This window comes from Neoarius graeffei, chromosome 7 (genome assembly GCF_027579695.1).
Source record: "Neoarius graeffei isolate fNeoGra1 chromosome 7, fNeoGra1.pri, whole genome shotgun sequence".
In the NCBI taxonomy this organism is placed as follows: domain Eukaryota; kingdom Metazoa; phylum Chordata; class Actinopteri; order Siluriformes; family Ariidae; genus Neoarius; species Neoarius graeffei.
This window is the reverse complement of record NC_083575.1, coordinates 47,858,088-47,880,028: the sequence shown is the minus strand read 5'-3', so window position 1 is coordinate 47,880,028 and position 21,941 is coordinate 47,858,088. Positions and strand designations below refer to the sequence as shown.

The 21,941-nt window shown below is 46.2% G+C and overlaps 1 protein-coding gene across 1 annotated transcript in view; it reads right to left on the bottom strand.

The window, feature by feature from the left end:
- Window positions 1-19,828, bottom strand: part of vwc2 (von Willebrand factor C domain containing 2) — a 39,838-nt gene extending 20,010 nt beyond the window's left edge. The window contains exons 1-3 of the mRNA XM_060924703.1: window positions 19,640-19,828; window positions 17,537-18,266; window positions 9,435-9,564 (exon numbers count right to left, since the gene is read on the bottom strand). Coding sequence (XP_060780686.1) covers window positions 9,435-9,564; window positions 17,537-18,184 — 778 coding nt within the window. The 5' untranslated portion in view covers window positions 18,185-18,266; window positions 19,640-19,828. The remainder of the gene's footprint in view (window positions 1-9,434; window positions 9,565-17,536; window positions 18,267-19,639) is intronic.
- Between the last annotated feature and the right edge of the window lie 2,113 nt (window positions 19,829-21,941).

Genomic DNA, 21,941 nt, shown 5'->3' with positions numbered 1-21,941 from the left:
GGGACCTTCACCGAGTAAAAATGAAATCCAGTACGTTCTTGACATGCACGCAAAACTCCACACCCTCACGCACCTAACCCAGGAGAATTTACGGCAGGCACAAGAACGTCAAAGCCGGCTGTATGACAGGGGCACGCGCCTTAGAGAGTTCACGCCGGGAGACAAAGTGCTCGTATTATTGCCCACATTGAGTTCTAAATTAATCGCCAAGTGGCATGGGCCCTTTGAGGTCACACGGCGAGTCGGGGACGTTGACTATGAGGTGAAGCGAACGGATGGGGTGGGGCACTGCAAATCTACCACCTCAACCTTTTAAAACGCTGGAATGAGGGGGTCCCCGTGGCGTTGGCGTCGGTAGTCCCAGAAAAAGCGGAGCTGGGGCTGGAGGTAAAAAAGATAACATCTCAGACCACTCCAGTCCCTTGTGGAGACCACCTCTCACCGGCTCAACTCACGGAGGTAGCCAAGTTGCAGAAGGAATTTTCCGATGTGTTCTTGCCCCTTCCTGGTTGTACCCACCTCATAGAACACCACATCGAAACGACCCCAGGGGTGGTAGTGCGTAGCCGCCCTTACCACTTGCCCGAACACAAGAAAAACATGGTTCAGGACGAACTCAAGGCCATGCTCGAAATGCGCATAGTTGAGGAGTCCCACAGTGACTGGAGCAGCCCAGTGGTCCTGGTTCCCAAGACCGACGGGTCAGTCCAGTTCTGTGTGGACTATAGAAAGGTCTACGCGGTGTCTAAATTTGATGCATACCCAATGCCTTGCATTGGTGAGTTGCTTGATCAGTTAGGCGCTGCTCGCTTTTATTCAACACTGGATCTAACAAAGAGATATTGGCAGATCCCCTTGACTCCTCTATCCTGAGAGAAAACGGCCTTTTCCACACTGTTTGGATTACACCAATTTGTCACGCTCCCTTTTGGGTTGTTTGGGGCACCCGCTACATTCCAGCAGCTTATGGACTGGGTCCTCCGCCCTCACGCTGCCTACGTGGCCGCCTATCTAGACAACATCGTAATCTACAGTGATGATTGGCCGCGGCACTTGGAACACCTGAGGGCTGTTCTAAAGTCACTGAGGCAAGCAGGCCTCACAGCTAACCCAAAAAAGTGTGCGATTGGGCGGGTGGAAGTACGGTATCTGGGGTTCCACTTGGGTCATGGGCAGGTGCATCCCCAAATTAACAAGACCGCAGCAATTGCGGCCTGCCCAAGGCCCAAGACCAAAAAGGAGGTGAAACAGTTTTTGGGGCTGGCTGGCTATTATCGTAGGTTTCTACCTAATTATTCGGACGTCACCAGCCCACTAACCGATCTCACTAAAAAGGGGGCTCCAGATCCGGTCCAGTGGACGGAGCAGTGTCAACAGGCCTTCTCTGAGGTAAAAGCTGCACTGTGTGGGGGGCCACTTTTACACTCCCCTGACTTCTCTCTCCCCTTTATTTTGCAGACTGATGCATCGGACAGAAGGCTGGGGGCTGTTTTGTCCCAGGAGGTGGAGGGCGAGGAACGCCCCGTGCTGTACATCAGCCAGAAACTCTTGATGCATGAAAGCAGGTACAGCACAATTGAGAAGGAGTGTCTCGCCATCAAGTGGGCGGTCCTCGCCCTCCAATACTACCTGCTGGGGCACCCTTTCACTCTCTATTCGGACCACGCGCCCATCCAGTGGCTCCACCGCATGAAGGATGTCAATGCGCGGATCACCCATTGGTATCTCGCCCCCCAGCCATTTAAGTTCGAGGTGATCCATAGGCCGGGGGCGCAGATGGTGGTGGCGGACTTCCTGTCCCGTCAGGGGGGGAGTCAGCTTCAGGCCGGACGGCTCCCCAGCCTGAGTCAGGCGGTGGGGGTATGTGGCAGCGGGGGCATGGCCAAGCAGCAGTCTGTGAATGGAGGGCAGGGTCGGGGAAGGTAAGTGGCTAAGTCATTCCACCTGCTGTCAATTTGTGTGTGTGTGTGTGTCTGTTACAGGGACGGAGCATAAAAGGAGAGAGAAAGCAGAGAAAGGGAGCTCTCTCCCCAACCACAATGCATGCATGCATGCATGCATGCATGCGAGCGAGCGAGCGAGCGAGTGAGTGAGTGAGTGATGGATGAAAGGAAGCAAGCTGAAAAGCCCGAATAAAAGTATTCGTACAAATATCAACTCTCGCCTGCCGTGCTTCTGTGCTCCACCCACATCAGGAAGTGTTAGAGTACACAATCTGTCTGACTGTGGATTGGTGGAGTCCAAACTCTTTAGAGATGGTTTTGTAACCTTTTCCAGCCTGATGAGCATCAACAACGCTTTTTCTGAGGACCTCAGAAATCTCCTTTGTTCGTGCCATGATACACTTCCACAAATGTGTTGTGAAGATCAGACTTTGATAGATCCCTGTTCTTTCAATAAAACAGGGTGCCCACTCAGACCTGATTGTCATCCCATTGATTGAAAACACCTGACTCTAATTTCACCTTCAAATTAACTGCTAATCCTAGAGGTTCACATACTTTTTCCACTCACAGATATGTAATATTGGATCATTTCCCTCAATAAATAAATGACCAAGTATAATATTTTTGTCTAGTTTGTTTAGCTGGGTTCTCTTTATCTACTTTTAGGACTTGTGTGAAAATCTGATGATGTTTTAGGTCATATTTATGCAGAAATATAGAAAATTCTAAAGGGTTCACAAACTTTCAAGCAGCACTGTGTGTATATATATATATATATATATATATATATATATATATATATATATATATAAAAATAAAATAACCAAACATTTGTTATTTGTAACACGTTGAGATGCTCACGAAGAGAGCGCAAACTTTGGCTGTGGCAGCGGGGGCGTGATCAAGCGCCGGTCTGTGACAGGAGGGCGGAGCCAGGGAAGGTGAGTGGCAGAATCACTACACCTGACGGTAATTAACCTGTGTTTGTGTGTCTTCCCAGTAACCGCGCCCTATTTAAGGAGGCAGAGGGAGAGCAGAGGAGAGCTCTTCCCGGGACAAGAACACAGCGTGTGTGTGTGTGTGTATTTACCAAATAGGAACGATTGTTATACTGAAAAGTCTGGCAATAAAAGCCTGTTGTTCCTTGAAGCTTTGTCCTGCCGTCCTCTGTGCTCCACCCACACCTAAGAGAGCTCTACAGTGGTGCCGAAACCCGGGAAAAAGGTGGAGCACCAACACAGCAGCCCCATGGAATCCTCCCCGTTCGCGGACCTGGTCCACGCCCTCGCCACGGCTCAGCAAAGCCAGCACCAGGCACTCATCACGCTCCGAAAGGAACAAGAGCGGCGCTTCGAAGCCCTGGTGCTGGCCCAGCAGGAAGATCGCGAGGCGTTCCGGCATCTCCTCACGTCGGCGGGGTCCACCAACATCCCGGCCGCGGGCCCGTCTCCCCTCACCGTGACCAAGATGGGCCCACAGGACGACCCTGAGGCGTTCCTCGCATTGTTCGAACAGGTCGCCAAAGCCTCGGGGTGGCCGATGGAGCAGCGCGCGGCGCGCCTCCTCCCCCTCCTGACGGGAGAGGCGCAGCTGGCCGCACTACAGCTCCCCGCCGACCGCCGGCTGGCCTACGCAGACCTTCGCCGGGCCATCCTCCAGCGCGTGGGGCGCACACCAGAACAACAGCGCCAGCGCTTCCGCGCGCTGCGGTTGGAGGAAGTCGGCCAGCCGTTCGCATTCGGCCAGCAGCTCCGGGATGCCTGCTGGCGGTGGCTGAGGGCCGACGATCGCGACGCCGAGGGAATCATCGATCAGGTGGTGCTGGAGCAGTTCATCGCCCGCTTACCAGCCGGAACCGCGGAATGGGTCCAGTGCCACCGCCCGGCGTCGCTGGATCAGGTAGTAGGACTGGCGGAGGATCATTTGGCGGCTGTTCCGGCGGCAGGACAGCCGACGACGTCTTCTCTTCTCTCCTCTTCTCTCTCTCTTTCTCCCCTCCCTTCTGTGTCCCGTCCTTGCCCCATTCCCCCACCACGGAGATGGGGGCCGGCTCCACCCCAGCCAGCCCGCCGCACCCGTGGTGCCCTCTCGTTTCTCCCTTCTGTGTCTGTCTCTCCCCCCCCTCAGGTGAGTGAGCCCCAGAGCGCCGGTGCAGAGGGAAAGCCCGGGCCGGTTTGCTGGCGCTGCGGGGAGCCGGGCCACCTGCAACAACAGTGCGCAGCAATGGAGGTGGGCGCGGTGGTACGGATCCCCGACGCGCCAGAGGCTGCCCTCGATCGGGCCGGAGCGTATCGCATACCGATGAGTGTCCAAGGGGCTACATATCAGGCGTTGGTGGATTCTGGTTGCAATCAGACCTCGATCCGCCAAAGCCTGGTGCAAGACGAGGCATTGGGGGAGCACAGGGGGTGAAGGTGTTGTGTGTGCACGGGGATGTTCACAGCTACCCTTTGGTGTCGGTCCACATATTTTTCAGAGGGGAAAAATCTATAGTGAAGGCGGCGTTTAATCCTCGCCTTACCCACTCTTTAATTTTGGGGACTGATTGGCCGGGATTTCGGGGTTTAATGACGCGCCTAGTAAAGAGTGGGTCCTGCCATTTGATAGGGGGAGGTCCCGGTGTCACTTTGGCTGGAGCTGCTGTCGCAGAGCCATCTACGTCATCTCCACGACAGAGTGAGGAGCCGCCGGCTCCTCCTCTTTCTGTTGGGGAATCCCTCGCGGATTTCCCATTAGAACAATCGCGAGACGAGACTCTGCGACATGCGTTTGACCAAGTGAGAGTAATCGATGGTCAAACGCTCCAGCCGAACGCCACCCCGTCCTTCCCCTATTTTTCTATTATGAAGGATAGATTATACCGAGTGACGCAGGACACTCAGACGAAAGAGCGAGTCACACAGCTGTTAATTCCAAAGAGCCGCCGGGAATTGGTATTTCAGGCGGCTCACTTTAATCCCATGGCTGGATACCTAGGGCAGGATAAGACACTAGCCCGAATAATGGCCCGATTCTATTGGCCGGGGATTCGCGGCGATGTCCGTAGGTGGTGTACGGCGTGCCGCGAATGCCAGTTAGTAAATCCAGCGGCCATTCCAAAAGCGCCTTTGCGCCCCCTACCATTAATCGAGACCCCGCTCGAAAGAATTGGGATGGATCTTGTCGGGCCATTAGATCGGTCAACACGAGGGTACCGCTTTATATTAGTTCTGGTGGACTATGCAACGCGATACCCGGAAGCGGTGCCTCTGCGCAATATCTCAGCACGCAGTATTGCGGAGGCCCTCTTCCACGTCATCTCCCGAGTTGGAATCCCGAAAGAGATTCTGACTGACCAAGGCACCTCGTTTATGTCACGAACACTGAGCGAACTGTATGGGCTATTAGGTATTAAGCCGATCCGCACCAGCGTTTATCACCCACAAACGGACGGTTTAGTTGAACGGTTCAATTGCACCCTCAAGAATATAATTAAAAAATTCGTAAGTGAGGACGCACGTAACTGAGATAAATGGCTCGAACCCTTGTTATTTTCAGTGCGAGAGGTCCCCCAAGCCTCCACGGGGTTCTCCCCGTTTGAATTGTTATATGGGCGTAAGCCGCGTGGCATTTTAGATGTGCTGCGAGAAAATTGGGAGGAGGGACCTTCACAGAGTAAAAACGAAATTCAGTACGTTATGGACCTGCGCGCAAAACTCCACACGCTCACCCACCTAACTCAGGAGAATTTGCGGCAGGCCCAGGAACGGCAAGCCCGCCTGTACAACAAGGGCACGCGCCTTAGAGAGTTCACTCCGGGAGATAAGGTACTCATACTGTTGCCCATGTCAAGCTCCAAATTAATCGCCAAGTGGCAAGGACCCTTTGAGGTCACACGGCGAGTCAGGGCCGTCGACTATGAGGTGAGGCGAACGGACGGGGGGGGGGGGGGGGGGGGGGCGCTACAGATCTACCACCTCAATCTGCTTAAACTCTGGAACGAGGAGGTCCCCGTGGCGTTGGTGTCGGTAGTTCCGGAGAAGGTGGAGCTGGGGCCGGAGGTTCAAAAAGGGACATTGGCATCACGTACCTCTCCGGTCCCCTGTGGAGACCACCTCTCCCCAACCCAACTCACAGAGGTCGCCCAGTTGCAGGCCGAGTTTTCGGATGTGTTCTCGCCCCTGCCCGGTCGCACTAACCTCATAGAACACCACATAGAGACACCCCCAGGGGTGGTAGTGCGTAGCCGCCCTTACAGGCTACCCGAACACAAAAAAAAGGTGGTTCGGGAAGAACTTCAGACCATGCTCGAAATGGGCATCGTCGAGGAGTCCCACAGTGACTGGAGCAGCCCGGTGGTCTTGGTACCCAAGGCCGACGGGTCGGTCCGGTTCTGTGTGGACTATAGAAAAGTCAACGCGGTGTCTAAATTCGACGCGTACCCAATGCCTCGTATTGACCAGCTGCTCGATCAACTAGGCACGGCTCGCTTTTACTCGACACTGGATTTGACGAAGGGATATTGGCAGATCCCCTTGACTCCATTATCCCGGGAGAAAACGGCCTTTTCCACACCGTTCGGCTTACACCAATTTGTCACACTTCCTTTTGGGCTGTTTGGGGCGCCCGCTACGTTTCAGCGGCTGATGGACAGGGTCCTCCGGCCCCACGCCACCTATGCGGCCGCATATCTTGATGATATTATCATTTATAGTAACGACTGGCAGCGGGCATTCTCTGAGGTAAAGGCTGCACTGTGTGGGGGGCCACTATTATACTCCCCTGACTTTTCTCTCCCTTTTGTGTTGCAGACCGACGCGTCGGACAGAGGGCTGGGGGCGGTGTTGTCCCAGGAGGTGGAGGGGGAGGACCGCCCCATCCTGTACATCAGCAGGAAGCTGTCGGTGCGTGAGGGGCGCTACAGCACTATTGAGAAGGAATGCCTGGCGATCAAGTGGGCGGTCCTCGCCCTCCGTTACTACCTGCTGGGGTGCCCTTTCACCCTCTGTTCGGACCATGCGCCCCTCCAGTGGCTCCACCGCATGAAAGATGCCAACGCGCGGATCACCTGTTGGTATCTGGCACTCCAACCCTTCAATTTCAAGGTGGTCCACAGGCCGGGGGCGCAGATGGTCGTGGCGGACTTCCTCTCCCGTCAGGTGGGGGGAGTCGGCTGCGGGCCGGACGGGCGCCCGGCCTGAGTCGGGCGGTGAGGGTATGTGGCAGCGGGGGCGTGGTCAAGCGCCGGTCTGTGACAGGAGGGCGGAGCCAGGGAAGGTGAGTGGCAGAATCACTACACCTGACGGTAATTAACCTGTGTTTGTGTGTCTTCCCAGTAACCGCGCCCTATTTAAGGAGGCAGAGGGAGAGCAGAGGAGAACTCTTCCCGGGACAAGAACACAGCGTGTGTGTGTGTGTGTGTGTGTGTGTATTTACCAAATAGGAACGATTGTTATACTGAAAAGTCTGGCAATAAAAGCCTGTTGTTCCCTGAAGCTTTGTCCTGCCGTCCTCTGTGCTCCACCCACACCTAAGACAGCTCTACACTGGCCTTTGCTTTTGCCTGTTCTCAGCTGCATGTACACATCCTTAAATAATTATGGCCTGACCCGAGAACAAAATGTTCATCCTATTCCTCCATCTCTGCCTCCTCTAATGAGTGTGCCAGTGGTGTTGCAGGTGAGTTGTCCTTCACAACTGACTGCAGGCGAGTGTCCAGACCAGACTTCATGTTGGTTTTGGCCTGAGCACCCGTCACATGGCAATCAAATTTTGATGAATAAAGTCAAAACCCTCGTCTACCCAAATAAGCAGTTTCACTCGGAAATATGCAGAAGAAAAATGCATTAACATTTTCATGTCACATCACCTGGTAAGCACACTGAAATTAGGTGGTCTTGTGAAATATCGTAAAATACTAGCAACTGTAATTCTCTGCATAGAGGAAGGAGTTCCACCTCATCTTAAAAGCATAAATCCTGACTGCTTGAGTGCACACACTGGCATTTGTTCTGCTGCTGTGTTTGGTGCTTCAGTCTTAATATCACCCCTGTTCCCGTTGACATTTGCTTTTCTGTTTCACGGGCTCTATATCCATGTATTCAAATATTCTGTTCATCCAAGCCAGGCTTAACAAAATTCCTCTATAATTAATTTTGATGCCTTTTTAAAATAATAAATTTCCCTTTTTTCTTTTTTTTTTTAACAACTGAGCACGGAATTTTAGCTGTGAGCCTGAGATCCATATCCTGAGTTGTCATCCTGTTTTGCTGAAGAAAGCAACACAGCTAATGGTGCCATGTTGGATTAGGATCAGAGAAGAAGCACAGGGAGCCACAGTATAGGGTGTGCAGTGTGAAATGATCTTAGATTGCTATGGCTCCAAATAATCTGTGATTCTGCAAACTTTCCCCCAAACACTATAATATGTTCTGATTCAGCAATCCACACATACACTTATTTTATACAATGTTCAGGCTTTTTAGCTCATTTCATTAGCCAAATTGTGCCAGCAGGCACAGCCCAGAAAAGTGAAAGTGCAAAGACGAATTTTTCATTTGCACTAATCAGGCAGCACTGCAGAAAATGGAGTCTTTTCTATTCTCGGCAGTTTCCTGATTGAGTGGTTTTCCACAGCTCACTCAACAGTTTTTGCAGACAAATAAAGTGATAACATCGTTTTTTGTGCAAATGTTTAATCATCAGTGCCCTTGGGCTGCTGAAAGCAGGCACTGAAACACCTGCTAGAGTTAATCATCTCATCTCACCTTCATAAATCAGGCAGAGGAACTCTGATGGTTTATTAGTAGAAGGACTGGTAAAAGAATTTCTCCATTCTGGTAATGTTGCTCATGGAAAACGTTATCAAGCCATTTTAAAACTTGATGCGTCTGCAAATATTGACCCTATTCAAGTCATTCATTGTCATGTAGTGAAATGGTAGAGTTTTTCCACCATAATTCTGAGCACTGCCAGATTACAGGTAATGGGGGTGGGGGAGTCAAATGGCTTTGGTTAGTTATTTCTTAAATGAAATCTTTACTGTGGTGTTATGTGGTACTCAGCTGATTATTTACTTGCTTAACTAAATTTTATGAAAGAAACAAAGAACTCTGTAGCAAACATTTAATTTACATAATGTAACATCCTGACAGTTCACAAAACTATTTTATTTTCATGAAAAATCAAAACCCGTTATGTCATCTAAATGTAAATGTTCAAGTTGTCAATGGGTGAATGAGATGAAAACACATGCAATGCCCAATCATGGTACACTTCTACCATGCTGTCTTTCTGGGGAACTGTGAGGGGAGGTAATTGAACGTACTGCAGGCAAGTCACTACAGTCGCTTCTGAGAAGTGATTTTCACTTTGCTTATAAGAGACAGGGAGACTCAGAAGGAGATGAGAAAAAGAGGCAGAGATACAGACAGGGAACGAAACACACCAAGAAAGATTAAGGCAAAAAGTGTAAAAGAAAAGGGAGGGAGCAAGAGATAAGGGACTTACCGCTCTTGCACACTGGGCAGCACTGGTCAGGTTCATATACAGGATCCACACACTCTGTCTGCGGGCAAGCTGACACAGAACACAAAACCTCCCCATTGGGTTCACATCGGCATTTCTCACATGGAGACACCTAGATACAGTACATGAACCCACATAAACATTACATATGTACACAGCAAAATTGTTACACAGTGATACCAAACTCACTATACACTAATCCAAAAGAGCATATATTTATGGACTGTTTGTAAGTGTGTATACACACACTATATATCCAAAAGTATGTGGACACCTGACCATCGCACCCATATATGCCCATTCCAAAACCATGGGTATTAACATGCAGTTGGTCCCCTGATTGCGGTCATAATAATCTCCATGCTTCTGGAAAGGCTTACTACTAGATTTTGGATTGTTCATTAGTGACGTTAGGTAATTATGTGACCAGGCACGCAGTCGGCATTCCAATTCATCCCTATGGCATTCAGTGGCGTTGAGGTCAGGACTTGAGCCACTCGAGTTCTTTAGCTCCAACCTTGCAATCCATGTCTTTATGGACCTCACTTTGTGCATAGGAGCATTGTCATGCTGGAACATATTTGGGCCTCTTAGTTCTAGTGAAGGGAAACTTTAATGCTACAGCAGACAAAGACATCCTATACAATTGTGTGCTTCCAACTTTATAGCAACAGTTATGGGAACCAGATATGGGTGTGATAGCCATATAATATATTTATAGTATATACAATATACACAGTACACACAGTCAGGTCCATATACATTTGAACAATGACAAAGTTATCGTTATTTTAGCTGTTGATCATGTACAGTATATCACAGTGTAATGGAGTTGAAATTAAATAACGAATATGAGCTCAACTCTGTGTCAACAATCAAGAGGCAACTTCACCAGAGTAAATCAGAGGGTTTACCATAAAGATGTAAACCAGTGGTAAGCCTCCAAACAGGAAGGCCAGAATACAGTTTGTCAAAAGGCATCTAAAAATGCCCATACAGTTCTGGGACAATATTCTATGGACAGATAACACAAATATCAAATTGTATCAGAATGATGGAAAGAGAAATTTATGGAAAAGGAAAAGAACTGCTCATGACCTGAAGCATACCACATAACTTATGATGTAGACATGTACGGCTGCCAGGGGAACTGGTTCCCTTGTATTTATTGATGATGTGACTACTAACAAAAGCAGCAGGATGAATTATGAAGTGTAAATAGAGGATATTACATGGTTGCGTGAAGATATGAAGTTTATCTTCGAGTAGTAAATGCATATTTCACGAGTGAACGATGCGAACAAGCGATACATTTTTCAACACGAGAAGATAAACTTCATATCTTTGCGCCACCATGTAATGTTCTTTATATTATATGGACACATCCACAAAACAAAAAATATGCAAGTTAATCAAAAGAATTTTAATTTCGAACCAATTCACCATTTTGACAACGCACGTCTAGTCAGTCGGAAAACATTGGGAGTGACGTCATCGGAGTGAAATATCGGGGAAATATGTCACTCAGATCCACGATGTATTTCATATGAAAATACAAGTTTTTCAACACGAGAAGATAAACTTCATATCTTCAAGCTAACGTGTGATTTTCTTTTTATTATATAGATGCATTCACAAACAAAAAGTACCCAAATTTATCAAAACAATTCATCAATGTCCTCACGAGTGACATATAGAGAAATATGTCACAGTTGCCGTTCTCCATGTCCCGGATGTATCCATCCATCCATCCATCCATCCATCCATCCATCCATTATCTGTAGCCACTTATCCTGTTCTACAGGGTCACAGGCAAGCTGGAGCCTATCCCAGCTGACTATGGGCGAGAGGCGGGGTACACCCTGGACAAGTCGCCAGGTCATCACAGGGCTGACGCATAGACACAGACAACCATTCACACTCACATTCACACCTACGCTCAATTTAGAGCCACCAGTTAACCTAACCTGCATGTCTTTGGACTGTGGGGGAAACCGGAGCTGTGTGGAGGAAATCCACACAGACACGGGGAGAACATGCAAACTCCACATAGAAAGGTCCTCGGACCTTCTTGCTGTGAGGCGACAGTGCTAACCACTACACCACCGTGCCGCCTGTCCCGGATGTAGTTTGTATGAAAAATATGAGTGACGTATTTCCCAGTAAAACACTCATATCCATATAATATAAGGCTATTAGCCTGGGCCCGCCCATCCTAAGCGTGATGCAACACGAGGGCCTGTTCCGAGCTTAGTCTGGCCAGGCAGGCTATCTACAGCATTTCCAAACTCCCGAAAAATCGGGAACCAATCAACTTTGAGCATCTCCAACGGCCCTGGGTAGAGGCGTGTTCAAGGCAGTGACGTAGTAGAACTGCGACCGGAAGCCATAGATTGTTTACAGAATCTATGCCGGAAGTGCTTCATTCACATCACGAACATGGAGCAGCGGCAAGCCTTTAACACAGCGGTAGATGCTGTATTGAAAGCATTCAACGGGAAGTTCTCATTGAAAATGGAGCAAACAGCAGCCCTGGAGGTATTTATTGAAAGGAAGGACGTTTTCGCCTTGCTCCCGACCGGCTTCGGTAAGAGTTTAATCTACCAGTTAGCCCCGTCGCGTCGCATACGTCAGAGGAAAGAGTGATGTGATTGGTTTAAGCTTCGTCACAGCCTTTTCTGGCTTCGACCAGTAGCAAACTGAGGCATTTCAGGGAGGCGGGTCAAGCACGGGCTCTGGGAAACGGTTTGGCTTAATAGCTTGGCCAGACCAATAGCTCGGAGAGCTTTGAAGTCGCGTTAGCCAGGCTATAAGGCTATATTCTCTGCTCAGATTCAGCCAACTGCTTCCAAACTCATCAGATAGCATTTCACAATGCAGATGGACAATGACCCAAAGCATACTTCAAAAGCAAATCAAGACTTTTTAACGCAAAGACGTGGAATGTTCTGCAATGGCCAAGTTAATCACGTGATCCGAATCTGATTGAATATGGATTTCACTTGCTGAAGGCAAAATACTCCAAAAACAAGCAGGAACTAAGAAAAGCTGAAACACAGTCCTGGCAGGGAATCACCATGAAAGAAACCCGAGCGTCTGGTGATATCTGTGGGTTCCAGACTTCAGGCAGTCATTGACTGCATAGAATTTGCAACCAAGTATCAAAAATGACCATTTAATTTTGATCATCTTAGTACTGTATGTCCAATTACTATTGGTTCTTTAAAAACAGGAGAGTTATATATAAAAAGTGCTGCAATTCCTAATCTGTTCACCTAATTTGGATGTAAATTCCCACAAATTAAAGCTGAAAGTCTGCTAGACAACTCCAATATACTCTGGCAGACAGCTAGATCGATGAACATGACACACCTTTGTAGCTGCTATGTTTTGTAAATGCAGTTTCATGATAGAGAAACTAATTCTGCCAGCGTGGTAAATCTTGAGGTTTACAGAGGTTTACTAAGGTATTGGTGTTCAGAGACCCACATCCTAATGCCCCAGAAAACACCTAGTATGCTTACTAACAGGTTATGCTCACTTCTCTTTATTTTCCAGGCACAAAACGCATGAAGAGTATCTCCAGCTGAGAGAACAATGAACAGCATGCTACGTACTCTATTTCTGCCAGAAGAAAAGGGATTTATTTATGGCAACTTGTTGAGCATGAACTTGTGACATATCATCTACACTGAAAAGGATAATAAATGTTGAACAGATGAAACCACACCTCACCTCCATAAGAGAACAGCCCTGCAGGGTTTTCTTAACACATATTATGCTGAGTATGTTTCCTCTGCCAAGACTCTAATTGTTAAGCTTGCCTTTTACATATGTATTAGGAATATTAAACCCGGCCTCTAGATATTGCCATTCTTTGTAAATAGACTTAATTTGTGTTGCAGAGGTCTTCAATGATAAGGCAAATGAAAGCAGACATGAAAAATATGAAAGCATGAAAATGAGCAGAGACCTAACAACAAACAACAAGCAGCTACAAATATCTCTCTGGTGAGTGACTCAGAGTTCAAAAAAAATATTTGTAGACCTGATACTGTTTCTCACCTTACAACACAAGTGCTGCGTCCGAGTAAGGCTTGTGACTAATCAGTAAGCACTGGATAGCCACCAAAATGTGTGCTTTTTTAACATCATGATTTACATCTGAATAGCAGCTCTGGGACTGCAGATGCCATTTAGATCATTGAGCACCAGGGAAAACAATAATATCATCTTGCCATTATGGGGTTATTCCAGGCGGACAAGGATAAGATTTTTAAACAAAAAAGCTCTGATGAATCTTTTGACTGAGACAAAGAAAAAGTAAGAACAAGAATGCAGCAAATTTTGTTCTGCTGAAATCAATAGTGAATCAAGGTATGATGTGTACATATTAAATTATTTCGACTTGAGTCCACTGGTGCACAAAAATTCAATTCACCTACAGTATGTGATGAACAGATATCCAGGGAACCAGCAGGGTAATGTGAGTGATACCTGAGCTGACTATCATTTTTTTTTCTGCCATATAATGCACTTTATTTTATCCACATTCACTAGATATGAGCAATCGCGCACTCTGATTAGCTACTCTACTACTAGGCTATCAGCTCATATACCATGAGTAGAAACAAACAAAATGGCAGAGTGTGTTGCTGAACCAACCGAGTACAAAATAAAAACTACTTGAAAACAAAACCCCCAAAAAATACAAAAAAAGCAACAAAATATGGAATAAAAGTATTTGATGGCAAGGACGCATCTTTTTTATTTTTCAAGAATTATTATTACAGCATTTTTCACAAATTGCTACTGTCATTTTGCCGGTTTGTTTACATTCTAAGCATAAATGATTTTGTCGGACATTTTGGATAAAGGTTTTATTTGTCGAATTTGCAAAAAATAAAAATAAAAATGCTCCGTTTCTCAAAATCCAGTGAATGTGGATAGAATAAAACAGTTATTCCACTCAATCTCGTCGTACATGCCTTATAGCCGACGAGGTGCTATGCACCTCGTCGGCTATTAGCTCATGTATATGGAATCAATTTTGTGCCAAAATGTTCATACAATACTTTTGAAATATCAAACAAAAACGACAAATCAAAATACAAAAAAAGAAAAAAAAGTCAAATTTTTTAGACTGGCAAACAAATTATTCGTGTAATCGTGCAAAATATCAGTCTATTACTCTTCAGAAACCTTTTATTTTTGTTCCGCGTCTTTCTCAGTTTTGTTTGACGTGATTTATTTTGGTTGCGATTCCAGCTTTCTCGTTTGCGCTCCCTGACTTTTTGCTTTGTGGGTGGGCTGTCCAGGAATGCATTCCCATTGGGTAACTTGTGTTTGACTGACAGCTACGCTCAGCCATTCCCCGGAGGCTGTTGCGGCCATTTCCTACTCGGATTCTGGCGGACTGTTTGACGAGTGACCGATCCATTGACGGTAAACAAGGATCGAGTGGACTTCAGTGGTGACAATGATATTGAATTAATTCAACAAAGTGTAAATTCAATATCATAGTCGCCACTGAAGTCCACTCGATCCTTGTTTACCGTCAATGGATCGGTCACTCGTCAAACAGTCCGCCAGAATCCGAGTAGGAAATGGCCGCAACAGCCTCCGGGGAATGGCTGAGCGTAGCTGTCAGTCAAACACAAGTTACCCAATGGGAATGCATTCCTGGACAGCCCACCCACACGCGAAGTTTGTGCCAAAACCGCAAGCAAAAAGTCCGGGAGCGCAAACGAGAAAGCTGGAATCGCAACCAAAATAAATCACGTCAAACAAAACTGAGAAAGACGCGGAACAAAAATAAAAGGTTTCTGAAGAGTAATAGACTGATATTTTGCACGATTACACGAATAATTTGTTTGCCAGTCTAAAAAAATTGACTTTTTTTTCTTTTTTTGTATTTTGATTTGTCGTTTTTGTTTGATATTTCAAAAGTATTGTATGAACATTTTGGCACAAAATTGATTCCATACATGTACGGCTCGATTTAATGGAATAACTGTTAAATAAATATCACTAGAACTAGATAATTAATTGTCTATTAAAGGAAAATTCTGGGATTTTTAATCTGGGCTCTATTTTCAGGCGAAACAGAACCCTATTCAGTGTCTGTAGTTGATTATCATAAGGGGTCTGTTTTCTGATGTTTACAAAAGGAGAAGTCATGCAGAATTTAGGAAGAAGTCTATTTCCAAAATAATGCCTGAATATTTAGTGGATTATGACAATATGAGTGAGTGTCTGACAATATGGAAAGACTCCTTTTTGTAAATATCAGAAACCAGACCCAGTGTGATAATCGACTACAGGCACTGAATGGGGTTGCTGCGTCAGAGACTGGAAGAAGAGATAAATAAAATAAAAATGATGACTGTAGAAACAGTCATTTTCTGCAGTTTCTTTAGAATTACTGAGGTAAACAGATACAGGTGTATCTCTTTTAGGATCCTTTCCACCTTGTCAGACAATTCTAATTATGCAATCAGCAAGTTCATTTCTGGTTTTAGCAAAATAGACTTCATGCTAAAACTATAATGAATTTGCTGGTTACACAATTATATTTTGTGACTATATAGGACATATATAGGACACAGTTACAGTATAGAAGCAAGTTATTTATAATCACGCTATCTGTTATCACCCAAATGAGGACGGGTTCCCTTTTGAGTCTGGTTACTCTCAAGGTTTCTTCCTCGTGTCATCTGAGGGAGTTTTTCCTTGCCGCCGGCACCTCAGGCTTGCTCATCAGGGATAAATAAATTTATTAAGGATAAAATTAGTGGCGGCACGGTGGTGTAGTGGTTAGCACTGTCACCTCACAGCAAGAAAGTTCTGGGTTTGAGCTCAGTGGCCGACGGGGGCCCTTTCTGTGTGGAGTTTGCATGTTCTCCCCGTGTCTACGCGGGTTTCCTCCGGGTGCTCCGGTTTCCCCCACAGTCCAAAGACATGCAGGTTAGGTTAACTGGTGACTCTAAATTGACCGTAGGTGTGAATGTGAGTGTGAATGGTTGTCTGTGTCTATGTGTCAGCCCTGTGATGACCTGGCGACTTGTCCAGGGCGTACCCCGCCTTTCGCCCATAGTCAGCTGGGATAGGCTCCAGCTTGCCTGCGACCCTACACAGGATAAGCAGTTATGGATAATGGATGGATGGATAAAATTAGCTCATATGTTTAAGGACTTCATTTTTCTGTAAAGCTATTTTGCGACAATGTCTGTTGTTAAAAGCGCTATACAAATAAACTGATTTGACTAATAAGATTATGAGCCTGTCAGTCACGAAAAGAAGCGGTTCACTTTGACATGAATGATTGCCCTGTAGAATTACATTGTATAGCCGTTTTCCAGTTGCTAATTATAGTGTTCAAACTCAATATTGGACCGATTTCAATCGTTTTTGTCCTTATCAATATTTGGACCCAAAGAAATTGGAAAATAGGGCCCAGGTTAAAAAAAATCCAGAGTTTTCCTTTAATAATACATCCAGTGTATCTAGCAATTACTTGAAATGGCTGCAATCTTAGCTGGTGAAATACAAGCAAATAACTGTTTACATATTTGTTATGCTGTAGAACAGAGTTGAGTGTTTTATAAAGTAGCGTTTCTCAACCTTTTTTCACTCACGGCAGCCTTCAGAAGTATGCAAATTCTCAAGGCACCCCCATATAAAATATACTCAAAAACTACACTGCATCCCCCGATGCCCCCCCCCCCCACACACACACACACCTCATAATGCTTTGCGCGGCAATGAAAAATCACCTGCAGGCTAATTATTATGCAGTCATGCTGACCATACGCTGACCCCGGCAGTGACATTGTGACATGGGAAAGGGGGCCGTGAGACAAATTTTGATGATGCATGAGGCGGCGATGATCTGCGTTAGTGTAACTATCGTTTTTTGGAATTTTAATTCATTTTATTTATTTCAATGTTAGAATATATAATTTTTTGACGGCACCCCTAACGAAGCCAGACGGCACCCCAGGGTGCCACGGCACCCCGGTTGAGAAAGGCTGTTATAAAGCAGTGGAATAACAAGCTATTAATTACAGCAAGTATGGTCTAACCTTAAACTCCTCCAGAGATGCGTAGGTCTTTCCTCTGAATTCACAGTAATTCTTCTGTTCTTTACACTGAGGACAGCACTGGCTGGTGTCCACACGCAGACAACGAGGGTGGACTTTTGGACACTCTGGTTGGTCACACAGGGGTCCCTCGTCTGTGCATAGGCAAGGGCATGTGGAGGGTCCAGGAGTAAACTTCTCACCAATGGCAAACACAAACCCTGTCTCGTCCATGCAGCCCTTGCCTCTATAATCAGGGTAAACATACTCATCAGTTGTGTCCACTGAGGCATTGGCATCTCCTGTTGGATCTTCATCAGTTTTCTTTACAGAGTTCTGCTCAGCCCAGGCCTCCAGTGTCTTTCCCTGAAGTTTGGATCCTCGCTTTAAGGAGCTCCAGGTGGGTTTCATTTTGCTGCTGCTTGTTCTGTTACTTCCTCTCACCCCTTCCAGTCCTAGATTATCAATCTCCTCCAGGCGCTGCTGGCCACTGGGGTTCACCACACCCTGCTTGGAATGGTTTAGTGCCCGTTCCAGCCACTCCCTCTCCCCTGTCTCGGGCACTGGTACAATGGGAGAGCCCCATGCACTCATCTGTATGAGCCAGGGTAGAATGAGAAGTCTTGTTGTCATGGCAATGGAGCACAGCATTTCTTCTCCCCACCACCCACAAGGTGGGATCACACCTGGGCTTACATATCACTCCTCATGTGGCAAATTGGATCAGACTAATCTGCAGCAAAAAAAAAACTTCAGCTATTCACCTTTTTAAAACAGTCATAATGAAACATTCTGGACATCAGCACCATGGATGTTGCCCAAGTTAACAGAACTCTCCAAGGTCTGTTATGGGCGTATTCAGCAAGAACAGCAAAACAGTTAGCCAAAATCAATAACACAGTAAATTAATAAAACTGAAGTATTAATGTACATCCTCGAGCAATCCAGCAGTAATATAGTGCCCTCATTCAAGCCACCTTTTATCGATTTTACTGTCCATTTACTGGTTGTGATTATGCTCCTTGAAATTGTTTCTGTACATAGAACATGAAGCAGAAGGGGAGATGGAAACGTGTTAAATGTGACAGAATCGAGTGCAATCCCACACGGTGACAGCAATCTTTCAGTCGCACCTCTACACATTGGTGATAGACACAAAAGTAAATTGCTTCAAAGATTGGAGGGCTTGATCATCAGCTTCTCAACCCTTCTCGCCATTTCTATACTCTCTGTTAATCCAAGAAATTAAAGTCGCTTCGATGAGCAGAGGGGTTAATTGGGAAATGGACCTGAATCACACTCAGGCAGAAGTGACAAAATGAAATTTTGATTTCTAGTCGGCATAACGGATGGGATATCACCATCCATGAAACTTGATCAATCAGATGTCAGTCCATCAGTTTAACACAAGGGATTGACAGTCACGGTCCTCAAGTCCCCTTGTTCTACACATTCCAGTGCTCTCTGCCATCAGACACAACTTATCAGTTCCCTTCATGAGATTACAGTAGGTTTAGGGAAACCTGGAACCTGCAGTAATACAGATGGAGGGCTGGGGAACAGATAAAGAGCCTGTTGATGCCATAAACAGCTGCATAAACGCTTCATAGCATCGCCTAAAAGCCCCACATCCTAAAGCCCACTGTGGAAACAGTGTTAGCTGATTTATTTATCTGCCATCAATGTAGTGATTCCACATTAACATTCCGCTATCCTGACCACTTTGCGGCTCGCCCACGGACTTTAAAAAGGTATTCAGGAGCCCAAAGACTCTTCACTGGAAGCCTGTATCAGTGCTGCTGCTTCTCAATGCGCATTTCTTATTTTTCCTTTAAGTCACCATACTAGTGCTGGTGCCAAAATAATAAATAAATAAATAAATAAATAAATAAATAAATAAATAAAGGTCCAAATTAATATTATTATCTTTTTTTCCCCTGGTGGTGACTATATTCCCTAACATATCTGTTTTTATTCTGAACAAATCACTTTCCCAGTGTGGCTTGACTAAGTCCATCTCCTGCACATTTAACTTAATTGTTCCCTTTAGGAATAATCTTAATGCTCCAACACAAACCCATGCTATTTTGGATTTAATGCCAATACCTGCATGTCTTTCGAGGAAGCGTTTTTTAAGATGCCTGCTTCGAAACAGATGTGGATTTAATCCGTGCTCTTCCAGTTCAGGTTTCTGAACATCTGCACACTGACTCCAGCACACACTGTGCATGCATATCCATCTCCCAGTCCGAACTGCGCTCTCAAACGCTGGCCAACGCTCTCAGCATTCAGGGTTGCCAGGTTGTTCCGAGCTGCTGCTCCAAGAATCCTCCTTTTTTCCTCAAACGTTCCTCCACTTTAAACCTGAGTTATATAAAATAACAATAAAAATAGTTGCAAATAATCGATTAAAGAATCTTAAATAATATCAGATAACGCAGCTTTATTTTCATACAAATTATATTTAAGACTATAGACGTGTGAGGATCTAATCCCAATCTGGCAACAGTCTGGTTACTGTCAGGGTTTGGGCTGAATGGCTGCCTTGAACAATAAGTTCAGGCTGAGAGAGAGGGGGTCCATACTGAAACGAGGGATACGTTTCAAAACTCATATTAATGTACTAATCAAATGTTAGGCTTCTTATGGTGTCGAACACATCAGTATACTGCGCAGTAGTGGGATGTAACCTCATGCCAGCAAAACAAACCTGGGTGGCTGCAGCATTTCTGTTCTGTGGTGAAGTTCATTTGCATCTCCAGCGTACACCTTTATTCAGAGCCACTTACACAAGTGCTTTGTAGTCTCTGTCAAACCATATCCTCATACAGTTAAGTGTGTTAGCATGCAGTTTCCTCCTACCTACTGAAAACATCCATCCATCCATCCATGTCCTACAGGGTCGCAGGCAAGCTGGAGCCTATCCCAGCTGACTACGGGCGAAAGGTGGGGTACACCCTGGACAAGTCGCCAGGTCATCACAGGGCCGACACATAGACACAGACAACCATTCACACTCACATTCACACCTACGGTCAATTTAGAGTCACCAGTTAACCTAACCTGCATGTCTTTGGACTGTGGGGGAATCTGGTTACTGTCAGGGTTTGGGCTGAATGGCTGCCTTGAACCGGAGGACCTGGTGGAAACCCACACAGACATGGGGAGACTCCACACAGAAAGGCCCTCGCTGGCCACTGGGCTCGAACCCAGGACCTCTTGCTGTGAGGTGACAGTGCTAACCACTACACCACCATGCCGCCCCTACTGAAAACATCACTCTAAATTGCATTTAGATGTGTGTGTGTGTGTGTGTGTGTGTGTGTGTGTGTGTGTGTGTTGCCCTGTAATGGACTCTAGTCCCATCCAAGGTGTATTCTCATCTCGCACACAGATGCACAACCTGCCAGGACTGAATTGCACTAGTCCACTCTCAAAATGACAAAGGGACTGAACCTTAGAGACCTTAATGGGCTCTGTGGATAGAAAAAAGCCTCTCCTGATGTTGTATCAAGTGGAGTGCAGCAATGTGGAACTGGTAAAAGCCGTACAAACCAAGCAATGTGTATGTGAATGGATATATGGGTGCATGAAGTCCAACTGCCAAGTAGCACATCCCCTACTTCAGTGACAGAGAAAACTGGAGATAATTTGTATTCCTTTATGATGCTGTTTGACTTATGAAGAGAGATGATGTGTAGAGTTTTGCATGTAGCAATAATGAGATTGTAGTATTAATATGTTTGATGTAACATAGGGCGGCACGGTGGTGTAGTGGTTAGCGCTGTCGCCTCACAGCAAGAAGGTCCGGGTTCGAGCCCCGTGGCCGGCGAGGGCCTTTCTGTGCGGAGTTTGCATGTTCTCCCCGTGTCCGCGTGGGTTTCCTCCGGGTGCTCCGGTTTCCCCCACAGTCCAAAGACATGCAGGTTAGGTTAACTGGTGACTCTAAATTGACCGTAGGTGTGAATGTGAGTGTGAATGGTTGTCTGTGTCTATGTGTCGGCCCTATGATGACCTGGCGACTTGTCCAGGGTGTACCCCGCCTTTCGCCCGTAGTCAGCTGGGATAGGCTCCAGCTTGCCTGCGACCCTGTAGAACAGGATAAAGCGGCTAGAGATAATGAGATGAGATGATGTAACATAAATAGAAAGGTATGTAACTATGGTTCTATGAACAATGGATAAATGTCAGGGGCAGTAAATATCACCTAAATACCTTTTTGCATTGTAGAACCTCACCCCTCCTGAACACTATGTGTGGTGAATATCACCTGGGTAACATACAGGGTGTTTCAAAAAATTTGCTATCATTTCACAATCTAATAACTTTACCAATTCTCGTTCAATTGACCTCAAATTTTAACCGCATGTGTGGAAACAGGTCAAAATTGTAGGTTTAATGGTTTTTA